At 47.5% G+C, this 17,468-nt stretch overlaps 1 protein-coding gene across 1 annotated transcript in view; it reads left to right on the plus strand.

Annotated features, from left to right (window-relative positions):
- The window catches only part of LOC123730423 (kinase suppressor of Ras 2), a 72,022-nt gene extending 55,546 nt beyond the window's left edge, over window positions 1–16,476 (plus strand). Inside the window, exon 6 of the mRNA XM_045707065.2 lies at window positions 16,061–16,476. Coding sequence (XP_045563021.2) covers window positions 16,061–16,250 — 190 coding nt within the window. The 3' untranslated portion in view covers window positions 16,251–16,476. The remainder of the gene's footprint in view (window positions 1–16,060) is intronic.
- Window positions 16,477–17,468: the final 992 nt, after the last annotated feature.

Raw genomic sequence — 17,468 nt, forward strand, 5'->3', positions numbered from 1 at the left:
TTTTGTTTGCACCTGTTTTGTGTTTTGTCATTAGTGGGGGGGTTATTTAGTCTGTCTGTGTTTAGCTAGGATTTTGTGCGGGATCGTTCGTTGTTACGTGTGGTGTTACTTTTATTATCTAGGCATTAGGGTTGCCGGGCTGCGCCCCGTCTGCCTTTTGAACGGAGCTTATTTTTGTCCATTTTTCTGACTGTTATGCTCCCAGCCGTATGTGAAACTTACCCGTGGATTTATTAAATTAAGATTGTTCCAACGGACCTCAGTCTCCTGCGTTTGACTCACTCCTTAAACTGTTCATTCCGCTCGTGACAGAATCCCGCACCACTTATGGAGTCAGCAGGGACAGGAACATTGTCAATGGAGGAACAAGTCGGCCAACATGCCAGTCTCCTCCAGCGACTGGGCACGGCCATGGACCAGGTGCTGACCCGACTGGAGAGCTGGGAGCGAGTCGCTCCATCACCCCCACCAGGACCAATTCATCGCCCTGCGCCCCTACCGAATCCAACCGAACCCAGTACAAGCGGGATACGGATAATGGCTCCCAGGGAGTTCGATGGGACGGCCGCTGGGTGCAAGGGGTTTTTGCTCCAGTTGGACCTGTACCTGGCGACCGTCCGGCCCTCTCCCTCCGATGAAGAGAGGGTGAGCGTCCTCGTCTCATGCCTCACGGGTAGAGCCCTGGAATGGGCCAACGCCGTCTGGGAGGGCCCAGACTCAGCAAAGGACAACTACCCAGAGTTCGCTCGCCGCTTCCGGGCGGTATTCGATCATCCCCCGGAGGGCAAGGCGGCGGGCGAGCGATTATTTCGTCTGAGGCAGGAGACGAGGAGCGCTCAGGACTTTGCGCTGGAGTTTCGGACTCTAGCCGCCGGATCGGGGTGGAATGAGCGGGCCCTGATTGACCACTACAGGTGTAGTCTACGTGAGGACGTCCGCCGGGAACTGGCTTGCCGGGACCATACCATCACTCTGGACCAGTTGATTGCCCTGCTAACTGCCCGGGGACGTTCCGATCGGGGCCTATTCATTCCACCTCCCATCCCTCCTGCTCCAACGCCCATGGAGCTTGGAGGGACCGCTGCTAGGAGGACCGGAGGGGGGGGCCTCTCCTGCACCCACTGTGGCCGTAGAGGACACACTGCGGACCGGTGCTGGAGAGGTTCTCCCGGGAACTCAGAGGGCAGGCAGAGCACTCCATCGACCCCCCAGGTGAGTCCGCACCAGTCTCACCCAGACCCCCCTGTCGACCACATGTATGTCTCTGTTTTCTTCCCTGGTTTTTCCCCTCACTCCCAGTATAAGGCACTAGTCGATTCAGGCGCAGCTGGGAGTTTCATGGACCGAAGTGTTGCTGATAAGTTAGGGATCCCCCTGGTTAAACTGGACAAACCCTTCCCCGTGCACGCGTTAGATAGTCGACCACTAGGGTCTGGCCAAGTGAGGGAGGAAACAGTGCCACTGGTCATGGTAACGCAGGGGGGTCATGAGGAACGTATCAGCCTGTTCCTTATTGATTCCCCGGCGTTTCCGGTGGTGCTGGGACTTCCCTGGCTAGCCTCTCACAATCCTCTGATTTCGTGGGGGCAGAGGGCTCTTAAGGGGTGGTCGAGGGAGTGCTCAGGTAGGTGTATAGGAGTTTCCATCGGTGCAACCACGGTGGAGAGTCCAGACCAAGTCTCCACTGTACACATTCCCTCTGAATATGCCGATTTGGCTATCGCCTTCAGTAAAATGAAGGCGACTCAATTACCACCCCATCGACAAGGGGATTGTGTGATAAACCTCCAGGCTGGCGCGGCCCTTCCTAAAAGTCACGTGTATCCTCTGTCGCAGGAGGAGACAGTGGCAATGGAGACATACGTCACTGAATCCTTGAGACAGGGATACATTCGGCCATCTAAATCATCCGTCTCCTCGAGTATCTTTTTTGTGAAGAAGAAGGGGGGAGGCCTGCGCCCGTGCATTGACTATAGAGGTCTAAATTCTATCACAGTGGGGTTCAGTTACCCACTACCTCTCATTGCTACGGCCGTGGAGTCATTTCACGGGGCGCGCTTTTTCACCAAATTAGATCTCAGGAGCGCTTATAACTTGGTGCGTATCCGAGATGGAGACGAGTGGAAGACCGCATTTAGTACCACATCGGGCCATTATGAGTACCTCGTCATGCCATATGGGTTAAAGAATGCTCCCGCTGTCTTCCAATCCTTTGTGGACGAGGTTCTCAGGGACATGCTCGGGCAGGGGGTGGTGGTGTACATTGATGACATCTTGATCTACTCCGCCACTCGCGCCGCGCATGTGGCTCTGGTGCGTAAAGTGCTTGGGCGGCTGCTGGAGCATGACCTATAGGTCAAGGCTGAGAAATGTGAGTTCTTCCAACAAGCCGTTTCTTTTCTGGGATATCGCATTTCCACCACAGGGGTGGTGATGGAAGATGACCGCGTTACGGCTGTGCGTAATTGGCCGACCCCTACCACTGTGAAGGAGGTGCAGCGGTTCTTGGGGTTCGCCAATTATTACCGGAGGTTTATCCGGGGTTTTGGCCAGGTGGCAACTCCCATTACCTCACTGATGAAGGGGGGTCCAGTGCAATTGCGGTGGTCGGCAGAGGCGGACAGAGCCTTCCGTCGTCTGAAGGTTCTGTTTACCAACGCTCCGGTGCTGGCGCATCCGGATCCCTCTTTGCCATTCATAGTGGAGGTGGACGCGTCCGAGGCTGGGAAGGGAGCTGTGCTTTCGCAGCGTTCGGGCGCTCCTCCGAAGCTCCGCCCCTGCGCTTTCTTTTCTAAGAAGCTGAGCCCGGCGGAGCGCAACTATGATGTGGGGGACAGGGAGTTGTTAGCCGTGGTCAAGGCTTTGACAGTGTGGAGACATTGGCTTGAGGGGGCACGTCATCCTTTTCTCATCTGGACCGACCACCGTAACCTGGAGTACATCCGGGCAGCGAGGAGACTTAATCCTCGTCAAGCCAGGTGGGCCATGTTCTTTATGAGGTTTCAGTTCACCCTTTCGTACATCCCGGGTTCTCGGAACCGGAAGGCCGACGCACTGTCACGTCTCTACGACACCGAGGAGCGGACCGTCGATCCCACTCCCATACTCCCTGCGTCCTGTCTGGTGGCGCCGGTGGTGTGGGAGGTGGATGCGGACATCGAGCGGGCGGGTCGGCTCGAACCCACTCCACCTCAATGTCCTGCGGGTCGGAAGTTCGTTCCGCTGGGTGTTAGCGATCGTTTGATCCGATGGGCCCATACTCTACCCTCCTCGGGTCACCCTGGGGTGGAACGGACAGTGCGAGGCCTGAGGGGGAAGTACTGGTGGCCCACCTTGGTAGAGGATGTAACACACTATGTCTCTTCCTGTTCGGGGGGTGCGCCCAGTGTAAGGCTCCTAGGCACCTGCCTCGAGGGAAATTACAGCCCCTCCCCGTTCCACAACGACCTTGGTCTCACCTCTCGGTGGATTTCCTTACGGGTCTCCCGCCATCTCAGGGAAATACTACGATCCTGGTTGTTGTGGATCGGTTCTCGAAGTCCTGCTGTCTGATTCCGTTGCCCGGTCTTCCTACGGCCCTACAGACCGCGGAGGCCCTATTCACCCACGTCTTCCGGCACTACGGGGTGCCCGAGGATATCGTATCTGATCGGGGTCCCCAGTTCACGTCCAGGGTGTGGAGGTCGTTTATGGAGAGGCTGGGGGTCTCGGTCAGCCTGACCTCGGGTTTCCACCCCGAGAGTAATGGGCAGGTAGAGCGCATTAACCAGGATGTAGGCAGGTTCCTGCGGTCATATTGCCAGGACCGGCCAGGGGAGTGGGCGCGGTTCGTACCCTGGGCCGAGATGGCCCAGAATTCTCAGCGCCACTCCTCTACTAACCTGTCACCCTTCCAGGTCTTGTTGGGGTATCAGCCGGTCCTGGTGCCATGGCAACAGAGCCAGACAGAGGCTCCTGCGGTGGAGGAATGGGTCCAGCGCTCTAGGGAGACCTGGCAGGCGGTCCAGGAGTGTATAAAGAAGGCTGGAGAACGACACAAAGAGAGCGCTGACCGCCACCGCAGTGAAGCCCCCGTGTTTAACCCGGGGGATAGAGTCTGGCTCTCGACCCGGAACCTGCCCCTCCGCCTGCCCTGCCGGAAGCTGGGTCTGCAATTTGTGGGGCCATTCAAAGTCCTGAGGACAATAAACGAGGTGTGTTATAGGTTACAACTTCCTACATATTACCGCATTAACCCCTCGTTTCATGTGTCTCTCCTCAGGCCGGTGGTAGCTGGTCCGCTGCAGGACGCTGAGGTGCGGGAGGCCCCCCCGCCCCCCCTGGACATCGGAGGGGCCCCGGCGTACACAGTCCGGGCCATCTTGGACTCCCGACGTCGGGTGGGGGGCCTGCAGTACCTCGTGGACTGGGAGGGGTACGGTCCGGAGGAGAGGTGCTGGGTCCCGGCAAGGGACATTCTGGATCCAGCCATGTTGCGGAATTTCCACAACCTCCGCCCGGATCGCCCAGCGCCTCGCCCTCCGGGTCGTCCTCAAGGCCGGCGTCGGCGCGCTGCGGGACCCGCGCGTCAGGGGAGGGGTACTGTCACAACATCCACAGAAGGGGGCGCCTCTCCTCGGTCGAGCAGCGCTCGGCGGTCGTCGTCGCCGGCCTACTAGCTGCCACCGATCTGTGTTTCACTGTCTATTAGTTATGTCTGGTTTTTGTTTGCACCTGTTTTGTGTTTTGTCATTAGTGGGGGGGTTATTTAGTCTGTCTGTGTTTAGCTAGGATTTTGTGCGGGATTGTTCGTTGTTACGTGTGGTGTTACTTTTATTATCTAGGCATTAGGGTTGCCGGGCTGCGCCCCGTCTGCCTTTTGAACGGAGCTTCTTTTTGTCCATTTTTCTGACTGTTATGCTCCCAGCCGTATGTGAAACTTACCCGTGGATTTATTAAATTAAGATTGTTTCAACGGACCTCAGTCTCCTGCGTTTGACTCACTCCTTAAACTGTTCATTCCGCTCGTGACACAGAGAGTTTCTCATCAAGCTTGTGAATCCCATCAATTTCTTCCCATGACAGGCTGCTCCAGAAGGGTGTGACAATTACCTCTACCTCAGTTTCCTTTTCTCCTCCATTTTTCTTTTCACCATAATTCCGTATAATGCTTCTTTATGAAAGTTCCTATAAGCCTCTCCTCCTCACACTTCTCTCCGCCTTAGAGGTGAATGTTAAGCACTTTCTTATTGAATTTGATATTTGCTAATAAATCACGCAGCACTGGGTGGGAGGTTAGGGAAGAGGAGGGAGGGATTGGAGGAGGCATGAGGGAGAGGGGGAGTCAGGGAGAGGAGGGGGCAGGGTAGGCTATGATTCACCAAGTCTGTGCCTTGGTGAGGGGAGAAATGTGAATCTATTCCATGGTCAATTTGAATGTTTGCTTTAATTAAAATGTCTTATAGATGATATTACTAATCTATTCTCCCTCTCTCTCTTTCTCCCTCTCTCTGTCTCCCTCTCCATGCATGTCTTCCTGGGTTTTTGTTGACTTTTTTGTTTACTGTAATCTGTGGAATCCCCCAGTTCAGCCTGAATTGTATTTATTTATTGGATTTCTGTTCAGTGACGCCAAGGGAACTGTATACCCAGGGATGGTGATAGCCAAAATACGATCTCTATTCTGTCAGATGCTCTAGGTGGAGAGGGAAATACACAGTCACCTGAATAACTTATGTATCAGAGGATATCATGTGGTGATGTGCAACAGCTGTTCTAGTGGTGGAAAAAGTACTCAATTGTCATACTTGAATAAAAGTAAAGATACCATAATAGAAAATGACTCTAGTAAAAGTAAAAGTCACCCAGTGAAATACTAGTTGAATAAAACAAAAAAATTATATGGTACGGTGGTGGAAAAAGTACTCAAACGTCATTGTAAGGGGTGCGTACTGGCGCCAGAGAAGTCAGATGCAGGAGAGCAAAAACTGTGCTTCCAACGGCGCAGTTTAATAATAAAAAAAAACACCGGAAAACAGAACAATCAATAAATGGGTACAAAACCCGACACACACCAGACATAACGTGCACAAGCACCTACAATAAACAATACCGGACAAGGACATGGGGGGAACAGAGGGTTAAATACACAACATGTAATTGATGGAATTGAAACCAGGTGTGTGGGAAGACAAGACAAAACAAATGGAAAATGAAAGGTGGATCGGCGATGGCTAGAAGACCGGTGACGTCGACCTCCGAACGTCGCCAGAACAAGGAGAGGGACCGACTTCGGAGGAAGTCGTGACAGTCATACTTGAGTAAAAGTAAAAGTAAATGCTATTCATCAAATTCCTTATATTAAGCAAACCAGACGGCAGAATTTTCTTGTTTTTTTAAATTTACGGACAAATAGGGGCACACTCCAATACTCAGACTTCATTTATAAACGCAACATTTGTGTTTAGTGAGTCTGCCAGATCAGAGGCAGTGGACCATAAATCTGAGTACTTTTAGATGTCAGGGAAAATGTATGGGAATACGATGTATATATTTTATTTAGGAATGTAGTGAAGTAAAAGTCGGAAAATATATAAATAGTAATGTCAAATACAGAATAGTACTTTCAAATATTTTGACTTAAATACTTTACACTACTGAACAGTTCTTAAGTTTTTAAAGTCCCTTTGGTCTCACTTTGTTTATAAGTGCCATATTATATCGTGGTAATACCGTGTTATTATATAATACTTTGCTGTTACATTGTACTTACATAGGTATTGTTCATGGTATATAGTTTATTTCATATAAAGCGCAAACACACTTCCTGTGTGGAAAAAGAAGCTCTAAATTCACAGAGAGATTTATTAAATTATAATTTCTAACTCCTAACTAGGCTATATGTTAATGTTGTTGAATAGTCAATGACTCCCATTAGAATACAGATCAGAGCTACAGCTATTCCCTTGACAGAAACATTAATGCTTTGACCCCTGACCTCTTGGTTTATTAGTGACACACAACACTGCTATATTGTCTGCCCGTAAAACCTTTAAAGAAGACACTCACAGTGCATAAAGACACATCACATCATGGGCGGACGTAAGGTGTATGTGTGTGTGTATTGTATGTGTGTGTCTTCTCTCTCCGCTCCTCTTGGCTCTCAAGGAAAGCTCATCCATGTTAATCAGGTTTCTGGCCCTTGCCATTAATGACGAGTCAGGAGAAAAGGGGTGTCCGCACACACACACTCACACACACACACACACACACACACACACACACACACACACACACACACACACACACACACACACACACACACACACACACACACACACACACACACACACACAACCTAATGCCCCTCAGTGTATTCACCACACAAGAAAATTGAAGCATGATTCTGAATTTATATGAGTATTTAGGAGTGCAAGGCAGAGGCTGTGCTGGACTGAATGCCATTGTTGCATAATTGATTTATCAAGCCATGGTGCCGGGGAAGGGGTGAGCGGGGATGAGCGCGGGCCAGTGGGGGTTTGGGTGGGTGTTGAGATGACTCTTGAGACCCCAGGGTGGAGCGCCGTAAGAGAGAGGATTTAAAGGCAATGCAGAGGGTTTGATACCCTGCCTACGTTCAATGTTGAGTTTTATTTGTTTTTCACAGCCGACGACCAAGACATATACTCTTTCTGCAATTTATCTTGAAGACCATAGGTGAGATTTATCTCTGATGTGTGCTTTGGTATTGAAATCATCTCAATGAGTTTTAAGGCGTCATTTTCATTTGGTTTTGGTTCAATATTTCGCGGACCCTTTGTTCCTCTGGTTAGTCTCTGCTCTACTGTTCTCCATTCCCTTTACCACGGTCCTAAAGCACCACTTAAAGAACACGGCTATGCTTTTCTTGTCTCCAGCAGCATTGTTTAATATTAAGGTTTGCTCATACAAGGGTTGAGGTATGGTTTCATTTTGAAATAATAGGAAAATAAATGTGGATCTAGATAGGTAGAGCTCTGAGTGTAAAGCCGTTCTCTTCTCGCTTGCTTCTCCCACTGGGACTGTTGGTGATATTGACACACACACATGCGCACACACGCACACATACACACAGACACACACACACACCTCTAACTGGGGATCACCTTCTGAAATGAGTTAGACTGTCTCTGTGTTATTGAACATAGTGATAGCGCGTGTGGGCTTGTGTGTGATTATACCATGAAAGCATATTCGTTTAGGCGCCAGGCCAGTGTGCCAGATACTGTCATGTTTGGTGTTTGAAAGTGTGTGTGTTTCAGTGATATCATCTTGCTGATGGACTAACTACGACCCTTTGATCTTCTGTGTGGTCAAACAGTTTCAGGATTAACCAAAGATGTGCATATTCATTAGCGTATTTAGTTTTGTCGACATTTGGAAAGTTTACCACCAAATTTGATGTTTCCATCAGGCCTGTCCTGACATTGTTTAGGTGCGCGAGGAATAGCCGCTCGAATTGGAGAAGATGCAGAGCGTGTTACTCTTTCCTGAATTACTTGGCCTGCCGGGAGCATATGTGACCACATTAATATAGGACGACTTGGAAGAATGTTGATCCACAACAGACAGCGCATGTCAGTAGCAGAAGTAAAAATACAGGCAGACTGGCCTGCTACTGTGCATTTTCTAGAACTTATAAACTGTAGATAGTAGACCTGCAAATTATCCAAATGAAATGAAACATTCAAATTACAGGGCTTTTGCGGCATTATTCAAATGACATTTTGACTGTAGCCTAGAGTAAAATGTTGTACTCACTAGGAAACAATAATGCAATTATTCATTGTATTGTGGCGTTGCAGGCTAGTCTAGGTAGGATAATTGTGTTGTCCCTAAACAAGATCAATAGGGGAGCTTTTTGAGTTGCGTGTCTCGTATTCACTGTTCTTTCGCGTGCATTGACGCACCTGGCTTCTCTGCTGCCTATAAGCTATTCCTCCTATTTGTTCTTTTGGATTCATATAGAAAATCTATGCAGCTTTGAATGCATTTATGTGTGGTATGATTGCTAGTTAGCCTATTGCAGATCTGGACAAACGATCGACCTACCACTATTGTCATTATGAATGGTTGATTGAGGGCAGGATAGACAGTTAGACTGGTAGACTATATTGACCTGTGGTATAGAAAAAGTTAGCACACGGAAAAAGCATAGTGCATAAGGAAAGTACCAAAATACCTTGATATAACAGAGGCGCATGCAAGCAGATGAGGACTCTACCCTCCCCTGTGCTCCCCTGTGCACAATAAAAAACCACACAACCATCCCCAAAGCACAAAAAACCCTCCCCTATTTCAGACCCACCCCCCCCACCCCAATAAATTTCTAACTGTCCTTTACCACAAAGATACAAAACGCATGCTTTAGATGTTCTTGGTAATAGTGTGGCAGGTTTATTGGGAAATTGCAGGTTTATTGGGAAATCTTCCAAGATAATTTTTTTGAATGCATTTTACATTTTTTAATTTATGCATTATTTTTTTAAATTTTATGTGATATCTTCATGGCCCAAGAGGACGAGAACAAAGTTAACTCTGACAGAAATCACATTGCGTCTTTGTAGTGGAAACCACTATATTATCCAGTACAATATTTAAATATCACCCCTCTAACAATGTCTTCTTAATGTGTTATGAATGGGAAACCTCGTTACACCAAGAAGTTCTTAACTATTTCAAAAGTGAAGTCAGAGAGGGGGGTTGGAAAGCACAAACTGACAGGAGAGGAAGTCCTTTGCATTGTGCCATTTCTCTCTCTTTCTCTCTCTCTCGGCCTGTCTTTTTCTGGGCTCACTGCACCTACTGGCTTCACTGCCTGCTGTCACCCCTCCAACATGTTCAGCTTTAAATGGACTTGTACCCTGTTTCCCCTCTCTCTCCCACTCTCCTTCTTTCCTCCATGCATCCCCACTGAGGGCTGTGTGTCTCAGAGTTTCACCCACTACAGCCTCTGACAGCACTGACACACATTGGTCCCACAGGGAGAGGAGGACAGGAGAGAGAGTGAGAGAGAGAGAGAGAAAGAGAAAGAGAGAGAGAGAGAGAGAGAGAGAGAGAGAGAATATCACAGCAGAATATTGACTATAGATCAGTATGGGAATAATGGCTCACTGTCAGTAGCCCACCTCTGAAGCATTTGCCTCATATATTTTTTATCTCATCTCTCGCCAACCTCTATTAAAGCTGCATAAAGATGTCATTGAGAGAATGTTAATATCCTGAGGGCATTTGCATAAAAAACAACTGGTCGCTTCTTTCACATATGGGCTTAGTGAAAACATAAGACTATTTCTCGTTAGCGACGTAAGTCAAACCTGGGTTCAAATACTATTTGAAATCATTTCAAATACTTTATCTGGGCTTGATTGACCCTGCCTGGCGCAATGGAACCAATAGATTAATTGCGAAATTGCAAACCTTGCCCATCTTATACTAGCGCAAATGGTAAAAATATTTGAAAGGTTTGAAATAGTATTTGAACCCAGGTCTGACATTAGTTAATTAGTGCAGAGGTATGCAGATGGAATCTCTGCAGGGCGTAATACAGGCTGTAATTCTTCAGTGTACATATTCCAGCTGGGCTGGGATGATGCACACGTAGAGACAGGAACCTGTGAAATATTCATGACCTACGCTTTTCACTTTCTTCATTTAATTTATCCGCAAAAGATGTTTGTTTGAAGTGCTGCCTTTCTCACCGCTGTATTCTGCCTGATCAAATGAGAATTTGTTCTGTTTATATCAACATCATTCGGGTGTGTGCATGTTTGCTTGTCTGTGTAACATCCACACCAGATCATGTGGTTTTTGTGTTTATCTATTCCCTCCAGCAGTTCTAATGACTTGCCAAAAAAGAGAGTTGAACCTTTAATGAAAATCAAAGTGTTGTTGTGTTGCGTCAGGCTTCGAGTTACGGTATATAAACACAGACACGAGACTGGACCATGTGATTCTTACTCAACTCACTTAATACACGGCCAGGCATGACTCCAACACCATCATTAAGTTTGCAGACGACACAACAGTGGTAGGCCTGATCACCGACAACGACGAGACAGCCTATAGGGCTGGAAGTCAGAGACCTGGCCGGGTGGTGCCAGAATAACAACCTATCCCTCAACGTAACGAAGACTAAGGAAATTATTGTGGATTACAGGAAAAGGAGGACAGAGCACGCCCCCATTCTCATCGACGGGGCTGTAGTGGAGCAGGTTGAGAGCTTCAAGTTCCTTGGTGTCCACATCAACAACAAACTAGAATGGTCCAAACACACCAAGACAGTCTTGAAGAGGGCACGACAAAGCCTATTCCCCCTCAGGAAACTAGATTTGGCATGGGTCCTGAGATCCTCAAAAGGTTCTACAGCTGCCACATCGACAGCATCCTGACTGGTTGCATCACTGCCTGGTACGACAATTTCTCGGCCTCTGACCGCAAGGCACTACAGAGGGTAGTGCGTACAGCCCAGTACATCACTGGGGCTAAACTGCCTGCCATCCAGGACCTCTACACCAGGCGGTGTCAGAGGAAGGCCCTAAAAATTGTCAAAGTCCCCAGCCACCCCAGTCATAAACTCACCTCTCTACTACCGCATGGCAAGCGGTACCGGAGTGCCAAGTCTAGGACAAAAAGGCTTCTCAACAGTTTTTTACCCCCAAGCCATAAGACTCCTGAACAGGTAATCAAATGGCTACCCGGACTATTTGCATTGTGTGCCCCCCCCCCCTCTTTTTACGCTGCTGCTACTCTCTGTTTATCATATATGCATTGTCACTTTAACTATACATTCATGTACATACTACCTCAATTGGGCCGACCAACCAGTGCTCCCGCACATTGGCTAACCGAGCTATCTGCATTGTGTCCCACCACCTGCCAACCCCTCTTTTATGCTACTGCTACTCTCTCTTCATCATATATGCATAGTCACTTTAACCATATCTACATGTACATACTACCTCAATCAGCCTGACTAACCGGTGTCTGTATCTAGCCTCGCTACTGTATATAGCCTGTCTTTTTACTAATGTTTTATTTCTTTACCTACCTATTGTTTACCTCATACCTTTTTTGCACTATTAGTTAGAGCCTGTAAATAAGCATTTCACTGTAAGGTCTACACCTGTTGTATTCAGCGCACGTGACAAATAAACTTTGATTTGATTTGATACAATGTACAAATAATAAGGTAATGAACTTCAGACCCTGGCCGAGAGCCCACTCTCCGAGATCATCTCAGTAGGAGTTGGGATATGCAAAAAACACATTTCCAATTCACACATGTGTATTAATACACACTTGTATGTGTGAAATTGGACAAATATCATAACCCACCAAATTCTTCTTCTTCTTCATTGCTTGTGTCCCATTATCCATAATATAATACAATGTACTGTAGTGTGCTACTTATGCTAGTATGGAATCCATAACATGGACATCGGAACTCTCGCAAATGTTAACTCCACCACAGACTACCATGGTTGACAGTATGATGGCATACTTACCAGTAGTGGTATGCTTATTGCGCTAGCTAGGGTATACTTATGGGCCACCCACCATGTGGAAGGAATCCATTTCATAGATTTTTTTGGGGGGGCTCCCCTCAAATACTTCCATGTCTGGCAGTATGATGGAATGGTACAGTAGCATGTTTCGTATTCCACATAGTAGTGACACAATGACTGAACAGATTGCCATGCTGCTGATCTGAGCAACAGTGTACAATTATTCACATCTTACTTGACACCTGTCCTCCCCCATCCACTCTCTATGTCTCTCTCTACCTCTTTCCCCCTCTGCAAATAATCTATCCATCACTGGAGGTTCATCTATAGACACAAGGAGAGATGAATGGGCCAAATTAGATTTGAATGGCATAATGTGGTTTTAGCGTTATTGCCAACCAAGGCTTGAGTGAGAAAGGGATAACCTGCAGGGAGCTTCCTTATTGCAGGAGAGTGATTGTGATGATGTGTCGAAGGACTGCTTAAAAGGTCTAATTGTGTGTCAGTGATTGAGGAAAAGTCTTGCAGGCTTTAATACCAACCAGAAACTGACTGCAGTCCAAATGAGCAGTCTCACTCAGCCTGTCCATCTCTGTCTGTCTCCCACTATGGCACTTCCTCACTCTTTTGTTTCCTCTCTCTCTGCCTCAGCCCCTCACCACCTCTCTCCCTGCATCCCTCTTGTATACTCTCTCTCTCTGCCCCTCATCACCTCTCTCCCGGCATCCCTCTTGTATTCTCTCTCTCTCTCTCTCTCTCTCTCTCTCTCTCTCTCTCTGCCCCTCATCACCTCTCTCCCTGCATCCCTCTTGTATACTCTCTCTCCTCCCGGCATCCCTCTTGTATTCTCTCTCTCTCTCTCTCTCTCTCTCTCATATATATATATATATATATATATATATATATATATATATATATACACACTGCTCAAAAAAATAAAGGGAACACTTAAACAACACAATGTAACTCCAAGTCAATCACACTTCTGTGAAATCAAACTGTCCCCTTAGGAAGCAACACTGATTGACAATACATTTCACATGCTGTTGTGCAAATGGAATAGACAACAGGTGGAAATTATAGGCAATTAGCAAGACACCCCCAATAAAGGAGTGGTTCTGCAGGTGGTGACCACAGACCACTTCTCAGTTCCTATGCTTCCTGGCTGATGTTTTGGTCACTTTTGAATGCTGGCGGTGCTTTCACTCTAGTGGTAGCATGAGACGAAGTCTACAACCCACACAAGTGGCTCAGGTAGTGCAGCTCATCCAGGATGGCACATCAATGCGAGCTGTGGCAAGAAGGTTTGCTGTGTCTGTCAGCGTAGTGTCCAGAGCATGGAGGCGCTACCAGGAGACAGGCCAGTACATCAGGAGACGTGGAGGAGGCTGTAGGAGGGCTACAACCCAGCAGCAGGACCGCTACCTCCACCTTTGTGCAAGGAGGAGCAGGAGGAGCACTGCCAGAGCCCTGCAAAATGACCTCCAGCAGGCCACAAATGTGCATGTGTCTGCTCAAACGGTCAGAAACAGACTCCATGAGGGTGGTATGAGGGCCCGACGTCCACAGGTGGGGGTTGTGCTTACAGCCCAACACCGTGCAGGACGTTTGGCATTTGCCAGAGAACACCAAGATTGGCAAATTCGCCACTGGCGCCCTGTGCTCTTCACAGATGAAAGCAGGTTCACACTGAGCACATGTGACAGACGTGACAGAGTCTGGAGACGCCATGGAGAACGTTCTGCTGCCTGCAACATCCTCCAGCATGACCGGTTTGGCAGTGGGTCAGTCATGGTGTGGGGTGGCATTTCTTTGGGGGGCCGCACAGCCCTCCATGTGCTCGCCAGAGGTAGCCTGACTGCCATTAGGTACCGAGATGAGATCCTCAGACCCCTTGTGAGACCATATGCTGGTGTGGTTGGCCCTGGGTTCCTCCTAATGCAAGACAATGCTAGACCTCATGTGGCTGGAGTGTGTCAGCAGTTCCTGCAAGAGGAAGGCATTGATGCTATGGACTGGCCCAGCCGTTCCCTAGACCTGAATCCAATTGAGCACATCTGGGACATCATGTCTCGCTCCATCCACCAACGCCACGTTGCACCACAGACTGTCCAGGAGTTGGCGGATGCTTTAGTCCAGGTCTGGGAGGAGATCCCTCAGGAGACCATCCGTCACCTCATCAGGAGCATGCCCAGGCGTTGTAGGGAGGTCATACAGGCACGTGGAGGCCACACACAACTACTGAGCCTCATTTTGACTTGTTTTAAGGACATTACATCAAAGTTGGATCAGCCTGTAGTGTGGTTTTCCACTTTAGTTTTGAGTGTGACTCCAAATCCAGACCTCCATGGGTTGATAAATTGGATTTCCATTGATTATTTGTGTGTCATTTTGTTGTCAGCACATTCAACTATGTAAAGAAAAAAGTATTTAATAAGATTATTTAATTCATTCAGATCTAGGATGGGTTATTTTAGTGTTCCCTTTATTTTTTTGAGCAGTGTATATATATATATCTGCCCCCCACCACCACCCCAGTCCCCCAGGTGCCACTGCAGGCTCATCATTAGCAGTGTCAAGGGGAACTGAGTGATACGTGTGTGATGAGTGTTCCTGTCTCGTTTTTGATGGGTTACACAAGCCCCCCTCAGTGATGCTTGAAAGAGGCTGAAGGGCCACTGCTCTGGGCCACTCTGGGGGTGTGTAATCCCATTATGGACTGGTTAGGTGGCAGAGCCCATACCTAGCCTAGTTTTACAGCCCGTGTCTTGAAGAGCCATCCATCCCCTCTGTCTTTGTCTCTCTCGGTGCACTCTCTATCTCTCTCTCTCTGTCTCTCTCGGGGCACTCTGTCTCTATCTCTCTCTCTCTCTCTCTCTCTCTCTCTCTCTCTCTCTCTCTCTCTCTCGGTGAGTCACTCCCGTTGGGTGGCAGCCATGTTTGCTGTTGTTGTTGTTTGTCAGGCCTTAGGGTTAATTGGTGGGTTGTGTACTAGGTATTACCTAACTGCCTCTTCCCCCTGGCATTTCTTTGGGGGGAGGCTGAGGCTTCAGGGAGAGTGATGATTAATGTCGAAAGTTTAACACTATTACCCTTGAAGTGATATCATTTCTCAGGATATCTGAGATGTCTCAAGTTGTTTGATTTTCCCCATTTTCAAAGAAAAATATGACTTTTTTTACTCTGGATAACCCTTGCCATGTTCTACTGTATAAGTTGTATAAGAACTTGTATTATAAGAGCATTTTAACGGTATAATATATTATTATTATTTAAGTATACATTTTTAATTGTAGTTAATAACCATTTTATTACAGTATAATACTACTATAAGAGCTTTATTACTGTAGATTGTTTAATAACAGTATATCTATTGTATAAGAGCTATAAATATACTGGACATTTAACTGTATAATAGAAGTCTATAACTGTTTTATAACCGTATATTTGCAGTATAAACTCTTTAACTGTAGTTTATAATAATTTATAACAGTCTAATGGTAGTATAACCATTCTGCTGTGTGTGTGTGTTTCAGAGTGAAGCAGAAGAAGTCCAAGCCTCAGCACCTGAAGATCAACAGCAGTGTGGGGAGTTGTGAGAACCTCCCTACCCAACGCTCACCCCTCCACTCCTCTGACCATCGCTCACTCCGTTCCTTCTTCTTCCCCACCTTCATCCCCTCCACTCCCCCCGTCCACTCCGATGCAAGTAAGTGCCCTTTCTAGACTACCTTGGTCACTAACAAGTTATGATACCCAGGTATGCAGACAGCTTTCCTAAATCATACGTTTCAGGCATTATACGACTGTATTGACTTCACAGTTTGTCCACTCTCTTATCTGTTCAAGTGTCATATGACCATTGTCTGTGTCCAGTTTTATGGTAACTCTATGGTAGTACCACATAATATAGTTTAGTGTCTTAGCCATACCTCCACTTCCCATTCAGTCTCTCTCTATATTCAGCCCTAAACCCAGTGACTGCAGTCTCTCTCTCTCTCTCTCTCTCTCTCTCTCTCTCTCTCTCTCTCTCAGTGAGATTATACACATAGACGAAGACTAATCCTTCACAGATCACATACACGTATCCCAGGATACCCAGAGGTACCGTGTCAGCGCATACAGCCACCTTATTGGCTGTTGCCTTCTTAGTGTCCCCACCGGAAGCCATTAGCGCCTGAGCGGTACTGAGAAAGAGAGTGAGAGGAAGACGATGTGAGGAGACTGAGAATGACGGAGGCAGGGACAGGGGTGTCGGGGACAGGAGTGAAATATGGCCGTCGATAGGGGACCTGAATGGGTTTAGACCAGGGATCATCAACTAGATTCAGCCGTGGGCCAATTGAGTGGATGGTCAGGGGGCCGGAACATAATTACAAATAATTTGTAGACTGCAAATTGACCCCAAGAAGCCCAAACAGATATAATATTTGACTAAAACATAATAATGTCAAACCTTGCTTACATTTGTGTACGATCACATACACTGAGTGTACAAAACTTTAGGAACACCTGCTCTTTCTATGACATAGACTGACCAGGTGAATCCAGGTGAAAGCTATGATCCCTTATTGATGTCAGTTGTTAAATCCACTTCAATCAGTGTAGATGAAGGGGAGGAGACTGGTTAAAGAATGATTTTTAAGCCTTGAGAGAATTGAGACATGGATTGTGTATATGTGCCATTCAGGGGGTGAATGGGCAAGACAAAAGATTTAAGCGCCTTTGAATGGGGTATGGTAGTAGTTGCCAGGTGCACCGGTTTGAGTGTGTCAAGAACTGCAACGCTGCTTGGTTTTTCACACTCAACAGTTTCCCGTGTGTATCAAGAATGGTCCACCACCCAAACGACATCCAGCCAAGTTGACACAACTGTGGGAAGCATTGGAGTCAACTTGGGCCAGCATCCCTGTGGAACACTTTCTACACCTTATAGAGTCCATG

This window comes from Salmo salar, chromosome 24, assembly GCF_965601325.2.
Source record: "Salmo salar chromosome 24, fSalSal1, whole genome shotgun sequence".
Lineage (NCBI taxonomy): Eukaryota > Metazoa > Chordata > Actinopteri > Salmoniformes > Salmonidae > Salmo > Salmo salar.